Raw genomic sequence first — 22,225 nt, 5'->3', positions numbered from 1 at the left:
GAGTTGACTCACATTAATTTCCTGTGCATGTGTGTTACCTTCTAGGTTAATTCTTTTTGATCTCACCTTTTCTCTAGTTCCTGGTCCCCTTTTCCTATTGGCCTCAGTTGCTTTTAAGGTATCTGCTTTAGTTTCTCTGGGTTAAGGGCAACAAATGTTAGCTAATTTTTTAGGTGTCTTACCTATCCTCACCCCTCCCTTGTGTGCTCTCGCTTTTATCATGTGCTTTAATAAGAACCTAAAATTAAGTTTTTGAGTCCTAGAAAATTAAGGAAAGTAATGTTTGAGAAGGAATATTACTATTATGGTTTTGGTAGATTAAAAGGAAGAAATGCTGAGATGACATGATACTATCAGTAAAGAAGACATGAAATTCAGTCACTAGATATGAGGAGAACAGAATCTAACAGACACAAAGGCAGAGTAATGATAGGCTCTACATAAAAAAAAAAAACTACAGGGACATTCTTAAAGAACATATAGAAACCAGTGATTCCAAACCATCGCTGCACATTATACTCATCTGGGGAGCTTTAAAATATATTGGGTCCTAGCCCAGGTCAACCAAATCTAAGGCTTGGAGGTGTGCTAAACTAAAATTACTGAGAATATTATAACTCTGGATCGACATGTCTCAGAGTCTAAATTTGAAATCATTGAATTTTGAACATACCAAAATTCGGAGTGCCAAGACTAATAGTTAATACAGAAAAACTAGGAGCAGATTAGAAACGCCTGATTAATAAGCCAAACATTTCTAATCCACATATTGTTCTTGTAGCTGATGAAGGTAATACACACATAGGGGAAGGATAACTTTAAAATTTAGAGACTTTCCTACCTCTTTCCAACTCCTTTGAGCTGCTCAGGCTGAGACAAGCAGGACAAGTATTTGGTCCATTCAAAAATCACAGAATTAGGTTCACAGAAGTTAGGTGACCATGGAAAGAGCCAGAATTCACAACCAGGTCTTCTAACTAATCATTCTCTAAAAGGCAGGTAAAGCCTAACTGCCTTTGACTGTCCCTGTCACTGAACTCCTTCTTTTGGAACCAAGCACACTCTTCTAAAAGGAAAAACTAATGTCAAATTAGGAGTTTTAAGGTATCACAGAGCAAAACAAGGTCTGAGTTAGAAATGACAGGGGTAAAGATGAAAATAGGAAGTTTTCCAGAAAGAAGATATGAAGGGAGACTTCATAGAATCTAAGTGTGTTAAATCAGCAAATCCATGTTTAACATATTTTTAGGCTGTATGGATATTGTCTGAGGCAAAGAAACAAATATGTCAAGGATATGTTCCATTAGCCTTTTCAGTGGTTACTCATAGAAGTAAGATGTTAGTAAAGAAAAACTTTTAAAAGGCTCCAGAAAATCATTTATGGAAGACAATCTATACAAAATAATTAAAAAGAGAAATCAAAGAGAATAATGAGGAAAGGGCTATTTTCATGGTTTAGCCTTTGTTTGATGTTCAAATATAATGCAGTTGGGGGCAATGATAAGTGGAAATCGTTCACTAATGTTAAATAATTAACATGGGACCATCTGGAGTATTTATATTAATAGTACTAATAGTGACGATTTATACTCTCTCTAGGCTTTCATCTCAGATCAAAGTTTATTAAAAACTCTAAACAAACTTTATAAACACTGTGTAAGTGGCATTAGAGCTGTTATGCAAATGCATAAAATAAAAGATCAACTGAGTTATTTAATATAACTGAGAAAGCTCAAGACAGAACTAGTAATACACCCTAAAAGCATACCATTGCTTTTCTTCAACATTCAAAAGGAAGAAAACTAGATCAAAGTTGCTTTATAGTTTCCCATTTACCAATAAGTTTATGGCATATTCTGATTTCCATCCTAGAATGTCAGTTCCTATTTCTGAGTTACTTCTTGCTCTGTTTAAGGTAAATATGGGATTTTGTTGCTAATTTTCTTCCTCTTCACTTTGTATCATTCACTAGACACTTGTGGAGGGCTCACTACTCATGTCTTTATTTACCTCCACTGGTCAGTCACAAGAAGAGAACATGCAATGGAAAGAACACTGTCACTAGTCAAGACACTTCAATTCTAGCCCTAATTTTTGCAACACTTACAAAGTCATCTGCTTCTCTGGTGTGCAGACTTCTCATAGACACAGTAAAGGTATTGACAAGGATATTGACTACGCCTTCCAGTTCAAACATTATCTAAAACCTAGATTCATGGACCCAGGGATCTAGTCTGCTGTACACTCCAGAATAGTGTTGAAATGTGATAGGGACTCAAGAAATGTATTATATAATTAAATCAGAGTCAATTGTTTGATAGCAACTACTGGCAGGGTTGAAATTGTATGAAGATCAGATTTTTAAAGCCTCTTAGACTAGACAAGGGCTAATTAGTAAAAGAAACTTTTACAGTACCACTTAGTTCAGCCCAATCACTTAAAAAATAAGAAAAATGAAATAAGAGAATGAATAACTTGCCCAGGGATATGTTCCTGACTATGATGGAGATATGACCAGAATCTAGATTTTCTGATTGTTAATCAGAAACTAATTTTTAAGCCATATCAGTATCCATAATTTAAAACCAGAAAAATAATATTTATATGCTGAAACCTATATATAATTTGTTAAAATTAGATGCACAAAGTGAAAACTCCTCAAATCATTGTATTTTCATTTAAAGGCTACTTCAGTGAAATACAATACTCCTATCTACAATACATTAAAATGCAACAGAAATATTTTATTTTATAGTTAAGTTAGGATCTTTAAAATAAAGCCAATATACTGTTTACTGAGAGTTTAATCATATCTACTCTCCTAAGGAGAGGAAGACATTTCTTATATGTATTATACTTTTAGGAAAAGACTTCCATCATGGTTCATAATATACATCCATATTATCTTTGCAACAAGAATGTAAAATGTTGACAGTGTTTAGAAATGGATGATAAAAAACATCACACAAGGTAGCTAGACAAGTAGTGTGACTACTTATCAACATCAAATACGAAGCTGTCAGTCTGACCTCTGAACATTGAGCAGCTCAATAACACTAAACTGATCTGCTGGTGAAGTTGCATTGATTATGAAAAATTTGACAGAGCTGTAGGAAACAATTTTTGTAGAATGAAAGAAGTCCTACATTTATAAGTTGGTCACCACCTCTTGCCACAAGGTTGCAACTCTTTATAAACAGCCCATTTGTTTTAGCAGTTATTTTCTTCATTTGATCATAAGCAGTTGTGTTTTAGAGGCTTAACTGTTTGAAGAGAGCCCATTATTGGAAAAGATACATATTTTAACAGTGACTAACATAGAATACAGGCTTTGTATTTTGGGACAAGGTAGAGAAAGGAGAATGTCTAGATTGTTTCACCCAAGATCCCTCATGAGAGATTCATGAGGACATTTCCGTTTGCCCTCGATGTGAGTATACAGAAGGTAGACCAACATTAGAGCAGTGGGAGACTTGGCAGAACGGGCTAGGACAGGGTTTGTGCAAACCTTTTTTCCGGTTTCAGTTTGAATGGGTTCCCAGGAAGTGTCAAGTCTGAACAAATCCAAAATTTTACAATGTGGCTCAGCCAAAACTGCTGAGATTCACCTGATTCTGGGTCAAAACTGTACAGAGCATTTTATTTGGTTAAAGCCAATTGAATTGAACTTTTCAGGCAACTTCAATGAGGAGCTTGTAATCTTGGCAAAACCAAAAAATGAACCTAGCTTGATCTTTGGTTTTGAAACAGTAAGTTCAGGCTTTGTAAAGAGATAAAGGCAAGTTTTACTTAGCTTCAAGATTCTTACAAATACTCAGGAGAGACACTGCAAATAACTAACAGTTATTTGGCCAGATTTACATACTCAAGTCAGGGTTTACTGGCATAACAGAGACACTTTAGTAAGAACATTAACTCATTTGGGTCCATATTCAAAAGTGTCCTAAAGTACGATTCAGTATGTTAACAAAGTATGATGTTCTTCAACTTCTATGCATGTAGACAGTGTGCATATGTATTGTTCTGAAGTACAATTAGTGCCAGAATCCAAGGTGGGCAGGAAAGAAAATAAATACAAACCCCTATAGCAATTGTCTACTTTAACACAGATGGGTGAAAGTAGCACATAACAGCATTACTTTGTAATTTCCAAGGAGACATGAGCATGTTCCTGAAATCTTGGACACCAAGATTCACGATCAGCCAGTGTGCATAGTTCAAGTCTGTTACCACTAATGTTAATTCAATGAATCCTGCCCAGATATGCTTAAGACTCTACAACCTTTTAAAACATAAAAATGAATTGTAACTTTTTCAACATAAGGCAAATTTGTGTACATTTTTCTCGATGTGGAGGTAGATTAGGATTTACTCTATAACCATGTTAACTCCACAGTTATACCTTGGAAATAAGGGATAATGGATTGTTTAAAATATTTGAGAAGTTGATAAAACACTAACCCATGGTAACTACATAATTTCATGTTTGCTTTCAGTCAATGGTTTGCAAAATTTTCAATTGATAGCTTCAGAAATAATTATTTAAGTATCTGTGTCCCCTACACACAATCATATGTCCACATTTTTTAAGTTGTCTGGATGTTTCCATCATAAGTTTAGGTAATTGCAAAGAATGACATTTCTGTAATCTTGTAAATATTGACATTTTCACATAAAACTACTGCATTACTCATACAAACTTATGCAATCACCTTTGCATAGCTCAGTAATCTGTTGCCACCCTTTATCCACTTACAAATAAAAATGATAGTTTTTAAAAACACAGAAAGTTAACCATGGTCCTTTTCTGTTTGAATTTATTTCTAACCTATTTTCTTTTACAGACTTTTATCCTAATATAACACATATTTATACTTGTAGTTTTTATTTGTTTCTCTTTCATACTCTAACAGTGACAAAATTGATTTTAAAAACTATCCATGACCACAATGCACAGTATTACACACTTGTATGTACTTAGTTATTGTAATTAACATGAGCTGCATTACAAATTTTGAGAAAAATTCTTAAATGTGAAACGTAAAAAACAGTGTCTAAAGTATACTTCTTTTTTTTTCTTTTTTTTAATGTGCTAGGGGTACTTTTACAAAAGTTCTTACAATATATCATAGTTGAATTCACCTCCCATCGTTCTCCTTTTTCCCCCTGCCCCCACTCCTGGAATAGTTTCAACACCCCTCTAAGTCCTGCTTGGGAATTTCTGCCAAGTACTGGTGACTGCTTAGGACATGACATCCTGTACCAGTGCCCTGATGCTTCCTGGTGCCCAAGCCCACAGCTCAGGTGCAGGAAGGAGAAGATGGGGTCATCCTCCTTGTCACACTCTATTGGAGTGTTGACAACAGCACCTCATATAGTCTTTCCTTGCCTAGGGCATTGTTCTCCCTGGGACTCAGGTCCAGTTAGGGTGGAGTTCTGGTCTCCACCCTGTGCTCAGGTCTCCTGCTTAGGTTATTTTTTTCCAGCCAACTGATGATGGGATTCTTGCAGTCCATCTGCTGGATTTCAGGACACAGTGCAGACGTGAAATGGGATCCCTCCCATCTAAAAGTATACTTCTTAATGGGATAAATGTAGTGTCTCCTTTCCTGCACTCGATTAGTTCATGTATCCATGGGTAAATGTTAATTTTTGTTTGAATAAGGCAGTCTATTTCACTTCCATTCCTGTTTTCCATTTCCATAAATTTAATCACTGAAAAATCTTGTTCACATGAAAAATTACATGAAAATGAAAGCAGTTTTCTTATACCAATGTTAAATAATCTCTTGAACATCTTCCTTCTTTTATGGCAAATATTACATAGTGATAGTGATCTGCATCAAATATTAATTTTAATGATCTATCAGTTTGACTAAATTCTCTTTTGACTTTATTGAAAGCAAAGATTTGGAAACTACTTGACTTACTAAAGGACAATAATGCAGTTATTAAAAACATTTACCTCTGTTTTTGGAAGGTATACCAAGACTAATTAAACAACTCTAACTGTCTCTCTTTAGCTTATGGTTATTTTGTTTAACTTAACATATGCAGAAAAGTATTGAGAAAAACAAAGCTCTCTTACTTTTAATACCATTCTATGGGTTCATGGTTTTAATATATGCATTTCACTTTACACCTTACACCTGAGGATTAGCAAAGGTAATCTTTCTTTAAAGAAAATGACAGGTGTTTGTAGATTTTTCCTTTCCTCGCCTCCTTCCCTTCCTTCCTCCCCAACCCCACCTCTTTCTCTCTTTGAACTCAGGGTCTTGCACTTTTACTCAGGGGAGGGGGAGCTCAGCACTGGGCCATCATCCTCCTACCTTCTCCTGAGCAGCTGGGATTACAAATGTGCACCACCATGGCTAGTTTCTTTGTAGTTTAATTAGCATGTCCTTGATTATTAAAGAAAATGAACATATTCTCACATGCTTTTTCTGCAATAGAAAGGTTTGCTCATGTGTTTTACTTTTTCTCTTGAAATTTGGTTATGTTTTCCTAACTGATTTATAGACAATAATATTTAGATACACATAGGTAGAAACATATTTCAATGATTCCTTTTCATTCTTTTAATGTTTTTAAAATTCTTCTTTCCTTTTTTTTTTTTTTTAGTAGTGCTGGTATTTGAACTCAGGGTTTTGTGTTTCCTATGCAGATAATCTACCACTTGAACCATAGTCCCAGCCTCTGAATGTTATATTTTGATTTGGTTTACAGAAGTTTTTCCCTTTAATGTGATCATATCAGTCATTTCTTTTACATGATAAATGTTTTCAATGTCTTCTTTGCTGGTTTTATTTATATAATTTTGTTCTTACTTTTCCCCAGAAATTCTCCTAAGTTACAAGGTCATGAATATATTTAACTACTTTTTTGTTCTAAAAATTTTATGGTTTTGCCATTCAAATTTAGGCTTTAATGCAGTGGGGCTCAATTAATTGTTTTCTATCACATATTCAGAAGTGTATCCTTACTCCATTAAATGATGTCCATTTTCTTAGATACTTAGTTTCCATGCATATTTCTGTTTCTGAGCTCTGCATTTTGTTCCTACTTAAAAATTTCTTCACCAGTTCTACACTATCTTAATTTCCAAAGCATTGATGAATTTAGATATTCATTTAAAAACAAAACAAAAACTCCCACAGCTGGCAGAATGGCTCAAGTGGTAGAGTGCCTGCCTAGCAAGTATGAGGAAGGCCCTAGGTTCAAACCCCAATGTCTTGGCTATTCCAGAATGTCTTGTCTATTAATCACTTATACTTTTTTTGATGTAGGGGGAGCACAGATTATTTTCCTAGGTCATTTGTAATTTTTGTTACTTTTGTATTGGTGTACGTGCAATTACATTTTCTCTGTGATTATTATTGGAATTAGAAGTAAAATTACCTTTACTATATTGGTTTCTATCAAAAAAACTTGATAAACTCTAGTTTTTCCTAATTTATTGATTCCTTGGGCTTTAAGTATAAATAATAATAGAATGTGCAAGTAGTGATAGTTTTCCTGCACTGTTTAGGATTTCCTGCACAGTATCTAATGGAAGTTGTGGAATATCCATTCTGTCTTTATTCCTGGTTCTTAAAGGATTTTTCAAATTTTCAATGCTAACATGTTCACCATACTGTTTTTTTCCTACATTTAAAAAAGCAGGTTCAGGAGATTTCATTTTAGTCTTAGTTTGCTGAAATGTTTATGCTTATGGTGTGTTGTGTGGTGGTGGTAATGTAATAAATGCTTCCTATTTGTCTACTGAGGTGACTGTATCAAATTTTACTTCCCCTTAATCTGTCAGCATACTAAATTATATTGACTAATTTTCTAATATTAAATCAAACTGAACTGTTGGAATAAATTCAATTTGTTTGTGATGAATTATCTTTTTTATTCATGTGTACAGAAATATTATATAAAGATAATGCTACATAAAATACTAGCAACTTATTTTCTAACATTTTATGTCTGGTAGTTGTACTGCCATGTGAGTGACTGAGTAGGCACTAATCTTCCTTATTTATACTTTCCATGGCTGGTTCTGCCATGAAGTCATGACAGCTCAATAAGCTGGGCATGCCCCTCTTTTTTCAGTGTCTGGAAAATGTTTTGGTAAAAGTAACATATAAAATTATCTGATTTTGGTGAGTCTTTAGTGAAAAATCTTAATTGATTAAAAATTGTTAATTAAGCATCATTTTTAAAAAATTCAGTCATGGGACTATTCATATTATTTCTGAAAATTCTATTTTTTTCTAGGAATTTGGCTGTTTCTGATATTTCATTTGTAATTATAAATTATGTATAATACTTTTCTCTGTAGTTCAATTCTTCAGTATCTGCAATTATAACTTCTTTATTCATAATGGACAATGCCCTTATTTATTACGGTTGGTCCCTTCAATCAGGTTGGTTGGCCTATTGTGTGATACATTTCTATTTTATTAATTTCTACTTTTTTCCCTTCTTTTGCTTTCTTTAGATTATTTTGTTAATTTTAAATTTATCCCTTCTTTGCTAATATAAGTATTTAAGTCTTTAAATCTTAATTATTCCTCTGCTTATCCCACATATTTAAATGCATAATATTTTTATTATTCAGTTCTCTATAATTGTATAATTTCCACTCTAATTTATTTTTTGTCTTGTGGAATTTATAGAAGTATGCCTTGAAATTTTCAAATGTCTATGGTTTTATCTTTTTAATCTTAGAGCTACACATGACTATACCACTATATTGTGGCCCATAGATATAAATGGGAACTTATGTGAACCCTCTGGCTTCTACTAAACAGAAGCTGCCTACTGTCCCTTTCTTTCTTTTCTCTAGTTGTAAACAAATACTATGGCTGCAGGTAGAACAGGCATTGGATCTCAAGGAGAAAGCAATATCTTGAAGATGGTAATGAAAATACAGGACAGCAGGAGCCTGGTTTTGCAATATGGTGGAGATACCCTACCTGCCATGTTTTGATCTTTACAGTAATGTTTTTCTTACTTAGGCTACTATTATATTGGGGTTTCTCTGCTATTTCAGTCATGCCTACCTTTAGTATAAGAGTGTAAGAATCTAAATTACCATGGTATTAATGGAAATGATAGTAAAATGAGATTTGAGAAGTAAAAAAGTGATTTTAGGCCTCCAAGTTGAATTTTCTTGCATTCTCGTTCACTTCCTTACTTTACTATAATATTGATATTTCCTCCTCTTTTATGACATTCCATTTACTAAGTTTTCTAGTACTTTCCTCTAAACAGTGACCACTTTGATCCTACCTGTCTGATACTTTTTTTCCCCAATCCCTGAGTTTCCAAACACATTTCTACAGGTGGATTATCTCCAAAGTGCCTTTCTCCATCATTACTGAAGTCTCTCACCACCTCACTCTATCCTGCACACTGCTAATATGAATTTATATCTCTTTACAGCACATTTACTATGCTACAACTCCTGAATAAAAACCACCGATGGTTCTCTATTGACTAAATAGCTATGCTACCATCTCCTGCCTCCCAAAAATGCAATGTAGATGACAGAGAAAACAAAGTGACAACAGCATTCTTCCCAAAAGAGAAACCCCAGAATTCTTCCTGATATTGTTTCAGCAACCAGGGCACTCAGAGAAACCCATGTGCACCCTTGATATAAAAGATCAAATCTAAACTCCTTGGTTTGTGTTTCAAAACTCCATAATGTCTCCCATTTAGCTTACAAACTGTTACATATGTGAATCTATAGAGACAAATATGAAAGCCTTTGAAATAAAACAAAAAACTTACTAGATATCTTTAGTAGAAAACTAGTTTTTGCCTAGCATACTTTTCTGGCTTTTCTGATTTTGAGTTCTCTGAACCTTTCATTGTCTTTACTTGTCACCCTGAGTTGCAGATAATTGATGGCAGTGGAAATCATTCTTGTATATAGACAATAAATTTTATCTAGTCAATTTCAATCAATTCCCTTTTCCACTGTAGAAGAAGCTAATTTTGCATATAATTTAAATTCATTTCAGCACTGCTTATTGCTTATGTATGTGTAGTTCTTTGAATGTTCCTTTAACTCAGTTGTAATGTCCTACAAGTTTCCTCATTAATTATTGAGTTAAATAAACAGTTTTTCAGAAGTTCACTTCACAATTATATGATAATCATGATTTTAATTGTTTAAAAATGTTATTGTAAAAACTCTTTGTTGATTTCTGCTTTCAAACTCTGACTATATGATAATCATGATTTTAATTGTTTAAAAATGTTATTGTAAAAACTCTGTTGATTTCTGCTTTCAAACTCTGACTACATTTTTTAAAATATGGAATGCTTTCTTTGGTTATTTCTGCTTAACACTATTGATTCTTCATATTTCAGAGATAAGTCTAAATTTGTCATAATAGCCTCAAACAACAAATACATGACTTTCATGATGAACCTAAGCTGCAATGATGCCTCCCATTTATTTATCTTTTTGTGAATAGCTCATGCTACATGCATTAGCTTCATTTTTGAGTTGCATGCAATGCATTTTTATCTTACAAATACCAATTTACTTATAAGTGACTTTGTCCTCAGTTTGAGTTCAAGTTCTTTGAGAGCACTACTAACAGTTTGTTTTCCTTTTCTCCTCATCGTGTCAACACAATAACTTAATATCGTAACCAGTAAATATCTATTGCTGAGTCCCATCCATTGTTCATGAGTTGGGTTCTCAGTACACATTTTTCTTCAGGTAATCACTTAGCTTTACTTGGGGGATAAACCTGATGTATTTTGGTTGAAGGTGCTTTTTTCTCAGGAAAATTCATGTTAAGCTTCAGTGAAAGTAGTTAGGGCTTCTGTTAAACACTAAATAGGAAATAAAATAAAACAGGAAATAAAGACTAGGAAATAAAAAATAACTTGATGTAATTCTAGGGTAGTTTTCCTCTCAATTACTAGACTGATGCTGTTCATACCTATAATGCTCAAGTACAGTCTTACATGAGGATAAAGATATATGGAGTTCAACATTCTTACATTCTACAAATGTTTACTGAATGTCCACTATGTATAAGGAATTTATGACAAAGCCTGGGGATTTATCTGAAAATGAACTGTTCTCTGTAATCAAGGGAGATTACCTTCTAGTAAAGAAGGAGAGGAAAAGTTTGAAGAAGAGGAGAAAAAAAATAGACACGTAATTGTGAACTAAGCAAAGAGATGGCAAGGTGGCAAGTCAAGTCAAATTTCTCATTATGATGAAAAGAACATTCTCCTTTCATGTATTGTAACTACCTGAAACACTATAATCAATCTGCTACTGATATCCTAATAGAAAGATAAAATTTTGAACTTTTTTGCGTTTGTGTTACTACTGTGCACCCTACTGCATGTGTCACCCTACATGTAATATCTTCTGTGCCGTTAAAACCACCTCAATCCAAAGTCGACCACTACTTTTCTATGATTTAAAGGCTGAGTTATGACAGAATAATAAATGATCTTGAGGTTGCTTTTGGCATATTTGATTTTATGAACTATAAAATATTGTACCAGTTGAATTATCTAACAAGTAAATTAAATCCTGCTCCTTATAATGCCATAGGAAATCAAAGGACTTCCTAATATTTAAGCATTAACATTATTACTAAGCATTTTAATTTTTATGGTTTCACTTATGATAATTATTTCTAATTAAAACTATCTTGAGAAAACTGTTACTCTAAAAAAACCTAGTCCATTTAATCAATTTTAATTTTCTCATGATGATTTTTAATTTTTACCTTTACTCCTAGGGGAACTTTTAGAATAAGACATTTAAGATTATCAAGCAGTACTTTGTCAGTAAAGAAATTAGATAAATAAAAAGACTGACAAATAAAAGTTAAAGGTTTTTTGTGGATATAATTTTTGGTTTTGATGGTATATGGGTATAATTCAAACGATTAAGAAACAACATGCAGTCATGCAAGGATAATGATAATCTAACATTTATTTGATCCTAAATATTTTCTCATGTATTTTTTCCTTGTAATTCTCATAACTTGGTAAAATATTTTTAATTTTAACTATTATTACAGATGTAGAAATCAAAGAAGATACAATTTGCTAAATATTGTATAAATGGCATTTTGTATACTATATTTTTGTGTTCTGAAATCCTGTTGGCAAGAAATAGTAAGGCTAAGTAAAATATATCTAGAGGAAAACTAAACATTTTATTCATCTTCAATGTCATCATACTGAAAGTGAGAAGGTCAGAGGACTTTTCAAGTTGTCCAATTAAATCAAAGCAAGAACCTATTTACCTGCTAGGGTCTGGACAGTGTCTATCAAAATCTCTTGCTTATATTTTACTAAAATGTACCCTTTCAACATTTTTCCATTCCTCACACTTATAAAGGTTGTTTATTAGCTTCATTGTCTAAAGGATTTTAATATTTTCCTGATCTTCAGCAGTATTAAAAAATTACTGCTACTTTAAGACATTCTTATTTTATGTAATTACTTAAGAACTTTTTGTTTTTTGAGGTGCTAGTGATTGAATGCAGGGCCATACACATATACACACACTAGGCAAGTGCTCTACCATCGACCATCATTCCCAGCCCCTAAAGACTTGTTTTTTTGCTTGTTTTATGGTACTGGGGCTTAAACTCAGGGCCTACAACTTGAGCCACTCCAACAGCCTTTTGTTGTGATGGGTGTTTTCGAGACAGGGTCTTGAGAACTATTTGCTTGGGCTGGCTTTGAACCGCAATCCTCCTGACTAGCTAGGATTATAAGCAGGAGCCACTGGCCCCTAAGACAAAGACTTGTTTAATGCAAAAGTATGCATGTTCAGTACTCCCGTCACAATTCTATATGCTTCACGTTGTTCCCACAGCATAGCAAATTTTACTGTTTAAAGGTGCATCTTTATATTGCTGCATAGTATTTCATCATAGGGTAGTACCATAATTTATCTTACTGTTCTTCCAATTCACATGGTTATTAATATAAATTTTTTATAAAAGTAAAATAACCATATTTATAAAACCTGAAAAACAAAAATAGTGAATATATATACTTATACATATTTTTTGGGGGAGGAGCAGTAGTGGGATTTGAACTGAAGTCCTCATACTTGCAGACAAGCACTCTAACCTCTTCAGCCGTGTCTTCAACCCCTCACAACCTGTAATTCTTGTCTAACCAGTCATCACTATGAAATTTAATATGTGAATATGCTATCATTAAAGTATATTATCACTTAAAGGATAAGCCTTTTCCATAGCCATTTTGTCATGTTAGGTGAAAATTCCATACATTACCTAACCATTGCCACACAAGAAGTTGGTTCTCTTGTTTGAATTTAAAAATAAGTAATTTCCCAATAAATATTGTAGGCATGTAGCAATTACATGTATGCTCTTAATACTAGATTCCTACAAGTAAGATTGTTCAGAGAAAGGCTTTACTATTATTTTTTGGATGATGGTGAAAATTGAAAAAAATATGTTGAAAACCTGGATATCAAAATACAGCTTCCTAATCTGTCTTACCAACCAGTCCTTATAGTGACTATGAAACATAGAAACAAATACATGAGGTACTGATTATATTTAAACTAACTTTGTTTTCCATAAAATAGTACATCTTGGCATATCTTTCTTAAGATAGTAGTGACAATTTAAATATGCTCACATTTTTATACTTAAAATTTTCATTTAAAAAGTCTATTTCCACATACCTTACAGATAAAGTTTAGCCCACTTTCCCCTTTGAGTCTTAGATGTTATTTTAGAAATGCTTTCTGGAACTGCTTCCTTTGGAGTACTCGAACATCCACATCAGGAGGCAGAAGTAATTCTGATACAAGAAGAAAGAATGTGCCCCAACTTACCGTTTCTAATGCATTTACACGGTCCTGCAAATAAAGCATAATATATAATTATAAAACCAAAGCTATTAATTGTTATAAGTTTACTTAATTTGAAGGTTTTCTATTTATCTACTATTTAGCAAAAATTTATTTTAACAATGTAAAAAATGAAAATCCTACTCTGAATGATCTCTACAATAGAAAATTGCCATAAAAGAATCTATTTAATTTTTCATCTAGTGATAGTAGTACAGGGTTTAAGTTAATGGTAAACATAAATTCAGGTCCAATTACTACAAGGAATAGCTCTCAACCTTTTTGTATTGTAAAAATCATGCCTAAGGATACATAAATATTAGATAAATTTGAAATCATGATTTACCAACTACCTACTAAAAGAAAGTTGGCACACACATTAGCTCTCTTTAGGTAAACAGTGAAAACTATTTTCACAAGAAGATAAAATTCAGATATAAGAATAACTTGTACAATTAAAATTACTAAGTAAATCATTATTGAAAAATAAGTTGGAAAATAAGTGAGAGAGAGATTCACAAGCAGCCAATCCTGAACACAGATGGGCCTTCATTATCTATAGCATCTTAGAAATACTAGTTTAAAAAGGGGTCACTGAAAATAATGTTTACAAATTGAAATTATTTAAGAAAATAATTGTATTCTGAACTTAACAGTTATATTTGTAATTCTTTCCAAAGCTATCAGCTGTGGAAATATTCTAAATTTGAGATAAAGTAGAGTCTGAAGACTCAAGAAAATGAAAAGCCACCTTTTATGGGTGAGTCAAGGTCATTTGTCTTCTTTTCTGTCATTTTAAGCAACTGAAGGAAATATGTGCAATTTTTGTTTAGTCAAATTAATTAATCATTTCTTCTAAGAAGTAAATGGGGGAAAATGATGAAAGAATGACTCAGCTCAGGTCTCTTGTAACTCTTACAATACTGAGAAGCAGAATGAATTAGGCCAGCACTTACATTCTCTCAGCCTGACCTAAAACAGAAGGCTGTTTTAGGCACCTTTGGAACCAGACTTCCAACCCTCTGATGGGGAAACTGAGTTCACATACCTATCCTGTAAGCATCTGGCTGCACGTACACGTTAAATGAATATATTATGCAAAATCTGCTCAAAACACAGTTTAATTACATTTTCTTGTCATAGTCAGGAAGACCTCACCCCTGCCTCCATAATTTTTGTAACGTAATTATTTTGTTGATGACATATGTGTCACATAAGTCTTTATCATAAATGTATACAGTGTCTCAGGGTTTCTAACTGGTTGTCACCAGGCTTTTTATTCATGGCACCTCTGGGAAAAAACCAGTCAGCAATGCTTTATCATCCTTTGCAGACTGAACAGAACCTCAGCCTCACTATGTATCTTAGACAAACAGAAGCAGGCTTTAGGCCATCTTATATGAACGATCTTGGAAGGCTCAAAATATTTACTGCTGCTGCTTAGGTCTTAAGTTTTCACCATACCATGGATTTGTGGGCTGATATTATTCAAAATTAGCACATTTTCAGAACACAGAGTTGTCTTGAAATTAGTTATTTCACATGATGTCAAAAGAGTAGAACTGAATTAAATTCTATTTTAATTCTTATCTCAGTATACGGCTAAGACAAACATATCATTATAACTTATGTTAAGTGTCTTCATTATACTTAATATTGGTGAATGATTTTAAAAGAAATACATACAAAATGGCCAGAACAACACTATTTGGTTACATATAAAGGTCAATAAGTATTATGGAATAATACATTTGAATGTGGTTTACAAATGTCTATTTGTCTATAATCTACTTTGTTCCAAAGTGGTGGTGAAAAAATGAACTTTTTTTTAACAGGAAGAAATTAAGGAAATAAGAAATTCAGTGTATTGATCTAAATATCAATAATTCAATTTGTTCATGACCAATCAGTCAATGCAACCAACTGTGAGTCTTGCCTAAATTGCAGGCTTTAAATCTTTAATATAGGCTATGAGTGAAAAGAAACTATTCCTACTCTTTTTGAACTTATGTGATTTTGAAATTTAAGAAATATGTTTTGAAAAAAATCAAGTGATTGTACTTGTCACATTTTTTTTGGCAGACAAGGTAAGTTATTGTATATCTATATATAAAAGAACGAGGTGTCTGTATATCCTTGAAAGCCATCAAAATATTTGCAAACCTCCTTTCATTTTACTGTTTTTAAAACAGAGGTAATATTGTGGCTTTGACAAAACCCATGAGAAAAAATGCCAATTTGTGTTATAGAATAAACATATAAATCATACTCAAATAAATTATATCCTCCCTAGCATCTACTACACCTAAAGTTGCAATTCTGATTTCAAAATATTTTTATCTTCAACTTCCACCTGCAGAATCAGCCCTCCTGGCCACCATTCCCACCTATCTCAAAGTCTGAATCCTGAAAGAAAAGCACTATTAGGACACTGAGAGAGAGACTGAGGTAGGAGGTTTGGAGAGGCAAGACAACTTCCAGGAATATTCAAGACATGATAGATAATCATGCTATTTCAAGTGGTTTTCAAAAAACAGTAGCTCTTATTTTTATGGTCATGGACTTTGAAAGTCTGAAGAAACTACGTCCAAAGAAATGTACATTATACACAACACATTGCACACATAATTTTGTATATACTTTTAAGGGAAACACAGAAGTTTTGAAACCTACATATGGGCCTCCAAATCCTTTTACTACAAATAAAAACATCTAAAATAAGATGTAAGAATATTACACAAATAAATTATTTTATTAAACCAATCTGTATATTTCCCCTTTATGAAATTTTTCTAGATAGCTAACACCAGTGACAAAACAGTTCAGGGCAGAAGTAAGTAGGCAGAAGTGTTTTTTAAAAGAAAAATCAAGTCTTTTAAAGAAAAAAAACATGGCGGGGGGGGAGACTGTATTGTTGCACTGTTTTTTTGTGATTAGATAATTATTTTTCCATTATTCTTTAATTCTATGAAAGGGCAATTTTAATAAACATCTACACTGGCAACAAGTAATGATTTTAATGTTTACTCTTCATGATTGCACATAGTCAGAGTTAAGCAGGTGCAAATGGCTATTCTTACTAACAAGTAAGTGTCTCATTTACTTCCTAGTGGAAACAGTGCTGCTAATATGATGTTTTAACTTATTCTGTGCATGACATATTAAGTAGGGAGAATTATTTTGGGGGTCACCTATAGCATGTGTTCTATTAAGAATGTATTTTAAATTTTTATGATGATTGTAGCAACCTGTGTGAACTATAAATATTCATTTGCTACTAGGTCACATGCAGCATACATTAGAATTTAGGAATGAACCAAGACAAATTCATTAGCATCACCAGAGATTGGCAAATATGTGTAGGCTAAGTTAGAAAATGAGCATGAAATGGATCTTTGTTATCTGCATACTTGATCATTAACAGTTTATTTGATTCAGCTGAGCCAATCAATTAGACATATTGATTCAGCTATCACATCTGAGAGATGAATTAGATGCTCATAGGTCTAAATAATCAGAATTCTTCTGCCTCTGGAAAGTACAGCTGAACAAGTCTGGTGACTTTATCACAATAATGCAGCATTTTCAAAGAAGGCTCTAAATATATCATTAGCATATAAAAACACAACACTGACATAAAAATATAACATGAATCTCTATCTTTTCCAAGTCTAAGAAGCTTTAGGAGTATAGAATAATTTTGGAAATGTCTCTGAAAGACCATAATGGTTATATAATTTTCAAAACAAACAAAAGGCACAGCGAGGACTTCCTCCCATACTGCTCTAAAAGTGCAATGCTTTCATGAGGGGAAATAGGTAGTGTCATGCAAAAAGACCATTGCATGCTGCTCTTCCTGGCAATGCCAACTCTGTTTAGTAAACACTCAAACTTTAACTTATACAAAGTACATAGAATGAAATGCAAAAAGTGTGTCCATTTTCCCTTCTAGGCATTTCTCTATAGCCAATCATTACATTTAACAATTTGCCAGTCATTTTTAAATCGTTTAAAAAGTACAGATAATTACAAATGCATTCTTTCCTAACTTCAAGGCACTAAAAAGAAAGTACATGGCTTTTACTGACCATCACCAAAGAATAAGCATTTCACATAGTGATTTAAAATAAAACAAAAGCTAAAAAGCAGTTGTTTTGACTATGCTAAATGCATCAATGATCTATACATGAAACTGCATGCTACCTATTAATAGCCACACAAACCTACTCTAGATCTTAGAAAGTTTTAGGATTAGAATAGCCTGCATTGATTTCCCAAATCATGCAATTTCAATTTAGCCATCAATAGATATTTGTTGCTGACTTTTGTAAACTCATTTCAATAGGTACTTACTTTCTTTAAGAAATCCACTTTAAGGTCTAAAGTAACAAAACAAATATTGGAGGAAACAAACAAACAACAACAAAAAAAACAGTACAACAAGTCATCAAGATTTTGCCTAAAAAATTGTCAGTAACACAACATATTGACTTATCAAGAAAAGCCAGTTTAAACAGATGTCTCATGACCTGGTCTAGACAGTATCCAATAATATTCCTCATCACCTGTTAGGTATCTGCCTGTAAGTTTACACCTAAGAGAACCAGAAGCAAAAACAATCACAGGATTTAAAAACAGACTCAAAGAGTCTCATCCACTTTTACAGTATCTTCTCTCAGGTATTGCCAGGATAGAGAACTGAGGGCAGCTAGCTGTTCTTCTGTAGCCTTCTTCTGCTACATTCTCAGACCGCCATTTTAGTTTGCAGTTTTATTTGTTATGGGGAGATTGCTTAGCATTATTCTTCAGTGTGACACTGTTCAGGAAAGTCTGACACTGCACTTACACTGAAATGCTATGCAATTCTGCAATTCTGCATCTACTGTTAAGGGAAATGTGGAAGCTGGATGTGTCCGCGGTTTAGAGAGTAGGGAATACAAGTGGAATAGGAGAGCAAGATGAAGAGAAAAATATGGAAACACAGCTCTGTTGGTTTGTCTTCACAGATTTAAGATTGGAAAACACAGCCTGAGAGAAGAGGTAAGGGTTTTTAAGTCCATGTAAACATTTCCACTCAGCTGTATGAAATTAAATATCAAAACAATCTTAGATTTATCCTTTACATTTCAGGTCACAAAGCAAAGCAGATTTTTCCTTTAAAATGAAGAATCATTTCAAGATTATTTTAAAGCACAATGTAAAATGGTACACACAGGTGTGTGACTACAGAATGTGACTACAAACAAAATAGTCAACAGACAGAGAGAGTAAGCTTTTTCTTCAAACTGCCCAATTCCTAGTAGCAGGTAACAAAGGCACCTGTGCTGAAGCACAACTAAAAATTATTTGCAGATAAAATAAAGACTATGATGGTGGCTAGGGGCAATACAAATGACAACTGATGTAATTTCTAAGATTGACTGTTCCCCAAAAGACACACAGGACTGGAATTGGGTAGTAGGGGAAGAAAGTCAGCAACCAAAACCAACACAAAATTTTTTCAAAGATTTACATTTTTAAAAATAAAGCACAGGTCTCCAGCTATGAGGTAGTCATACATCAGTGAAATATGCTCTGAACTCTTACAAATCATTCTGCAATGGTGATTATGGCATAATTTATGAGCAGGCTTGTATCATGTAGAATTTGTGGAAAACAAAAGGGTTTGCTTTCATTTTCACAAAAATGAAAATACATACGGATACGAAAGGGTGTATATCTGACGACCCCCAAGCATAGCTGCTCCGACTCCCAGAGACTGGCATCTCCTTTGCTTTCCTCTAGGGTACACATCTCCTGGGCTTCTTGGTGAAGACTTCCCATAAGAAAACCCATATAACCACAAATCCATTGACCTAAGAAGCTTCCTCCTGCATATTGAATTACAGCACTTACTGTTGACTATCATGCATGTCACATAGCTCAGCCATGAAATAGTACAAGCAAACAGTCTACCTTCCGGATTAAATTGCTTAAAGTTGGACAATTCTAATTTACAGACAGAGTCTTAACACAAGACAGGGATTAAAGCATAAGGAACATTACATTAGACACTGTACCCTTCATTCCCATATTCCTGTAGGCTTCAGTGTACAGTTACTTCTCAGCAATCTACACCAGTGGTGGTGCTGCTGAGGATAATCAAGACCTAAGCAGACCTGAGTTAGGTTTTTCATGCTTCCTAATTCAGTTAATTTAGATTAAAAGCATACTATTAATCTCCATTTCATAATACACACGCATGAATAATGACATAAAGGTACTTAAAGGATTACTTGTCTTCTGATAATCAGTGGGAAACTATTCAACCTAAGTAAATTGAGGAAAAAACTAAGTCCACAATTTGGTTAGATGTACTTGTACGATGCCTACCTTAAGGCTGTCTTTCCTGTATGCCCTAAAATAAAGCATATGTATTTTGACTATTCAGTTCCAAATATCCTAAACATTCCTACCTATGATATACTTAACTGCTTTTTCTTCAAATTGAACTTCATTCTGATTTTTCACTGCAGTCTGACTACCATCTTCCCAGGATGGAAGTTTATACAGTAGATTCAGCTGTTTAAGAGAGATTGAGTTATGAAAAAGTTGGAAAGCTCTATTATTTTAAAGTAATTGGAAGTACTCAAAATAGTAATAGCTATAAAAATAACACTAATAAGAGTATAATAATTTCAAACTAATTTTCAAATTTCTGCAGTTATGCAAAAATCATACCACATAATACTTATAAAATGGTCCCCCAAATGATGCCTTACTCGATTTAAAATCAGAAGTTTTTGACAAATCTTACTTTAAGTTTAAAATAAATTACTCTTCAGGATTATAAATAAAAAGTAGTCAGCTTAAGGTGTCCTCAATTTTCTTGCTTTCACAAAATCATTCCAAAAGTAACTGATCCTAAATACCAAAGTCTCAGAAGTGAAGGAATAAATAGATGAAGCTTACTATAGTAGCTGTACCTGGGCAGTGTTAGCCACTAAGGAAAGCTCAACCCTGGATAACAGAGTACCAATGGTGTAGGAGATCAGGAAGATCTGATTATTTGAAATTATACTATCAGCCAAATTATTCTATGTGCTACCAACAGAAATTGATCCTTTGTAGAAGAACTAAAAATTTATACTTGGCCTCCTCCTATGCCAGTTCATCTTCTAAAAGGCAAACATTTTTGAAACAGATTACCATTAAACTAGTTTAGGAGTCAGCAAAGTGGGCCAAATCCAGCCAGCCACCTGTTTTTACAGGGCTATGAGCTAAAAATGGTCTTTATAATTTTATTTGGTTGAAAAAAATCAAAGTAGAAATAATATTACATGATGTGAGAATTGTATGGCATCCAAATATCAATGTCCATAAATAAAGCTTCACTGGAGTAGAGCTTGATCATTTGCTTACATTGTCTATGACTGCTTTTATGCTATAATGCAGTATGAACTTGTTGCCATAGATTGTAAGACATGCAAAACTAAAAATATTTATGAATCTTTACAAAAAGTGTGGTGAACCACATTCTAAGGAATTGGCATCCTATAAGGATTACTTCCTGCCTATAGAAAATCCTATAGGTTTCTGGACAGGATGTGGTAAAACATTTATTACGGACAAGAACAGAGAACAGAAACCATATAGTTTTACCACCATTTAAACCTCAAAGCAGTTTAAAAGTTACATGTGCATAAATACATATGCCCACAATATAAACCATTTCTCAAACCATATGAATTTCTTCTTTTTGCTCTTCATTCCTTTCATCAATTCTTAATCCCTTCCTTCTAATGTCTTCCCTTTCTTATTCCCTTCTTTCTAATGTATTCCCTTTCTTTCTTTTCTTTCTCTATCCCACCCTTCTACTCATTTTTGCACTTGATTAATTCATCTATTCATTCACATTAATTGAGGCAGGCGCTGTGTTAGACTTTAGATGAACAAGAATGATAAAGTGTTTCTGTCTTTGTGGAGCTTATGCTTCAAAACAGACACAAATTCACAAAGGAAGAAGATACTCAGGGACTATGATCAGGGGTTATTAGGGAGGCTTACTTTAGACAGGTTGGTAAGATTAAGAGTTCAGGAAGAGGTAACATTTGAACTAAAACCCAAAGGACAAAAGTGAGCTAGTCACTGAACGAGTTAGGGAAGAATTATAGAGAGAGGACGTAGCAATTCAAAGGTCCTGGGACAGAAGATTTTCCTTAATTTTGAGAACAAAAGGGACAGCAGTATGTATATTGTGCCTGTTAATGAAAACATCTCTTTAGGTTACCAGTATCATAAATATCAGCACTATTCATTGAACATTTACTTGCCAAATTTGTGTCAGTTACTTATAACATGCTCTTACTT

At 33.4% G+C, this 22,225-nt stretch overlaps 1 protein-coding gene across 11 annotated transcripts in view; it reads right to left on the bottom strand.

Moving 5' to 3' along the window:
• Positions 1–22,225, bottom strand: part of Cep128 (centrosomal protein 128) — a 379,822-nt gene that overhangs the window by 45,548 nt on the left and 312,049 nt on the right. For 9 of the 11 annotated variants that reach the window (XM_074067415.1, XM_074067413.1, XM_074067408.1 and 6 more), the window contains one exon: positions 13,862–13,885. The exons of 1 other annotated variant lie outside the window; for it this stretch is intronic. In XM_074067415.1, the coding sequence (XP_073923516.1) occupies positions 13,862–13,885 (24 nt within the window). Of the gene's footprint in view, positions 1–13,861; positions 13,886–13,979; positions 20,438–22,225 lie in introns of those variants that run through there. One more of the 11 variants, XM_074067411.1, reaches the window with a different exon arrangement.

The sequence above is a fragment of the Castor canadensis genome, chromosome 3, assembly GCF_047511655.1.
Source record: "Castor canadensis chromosome 3, mCasCan1.hap1v2, whole genome shotgun sequence".
Lineage (NCBI taxonomy): Eukaryota > Metazoa > Chordata > Mammalia > Rodentia > Castoridae > Castor > Castor canadensis.
This window is presented reverse-complemented; position numbering and strand designations above follow the sequence as displayed.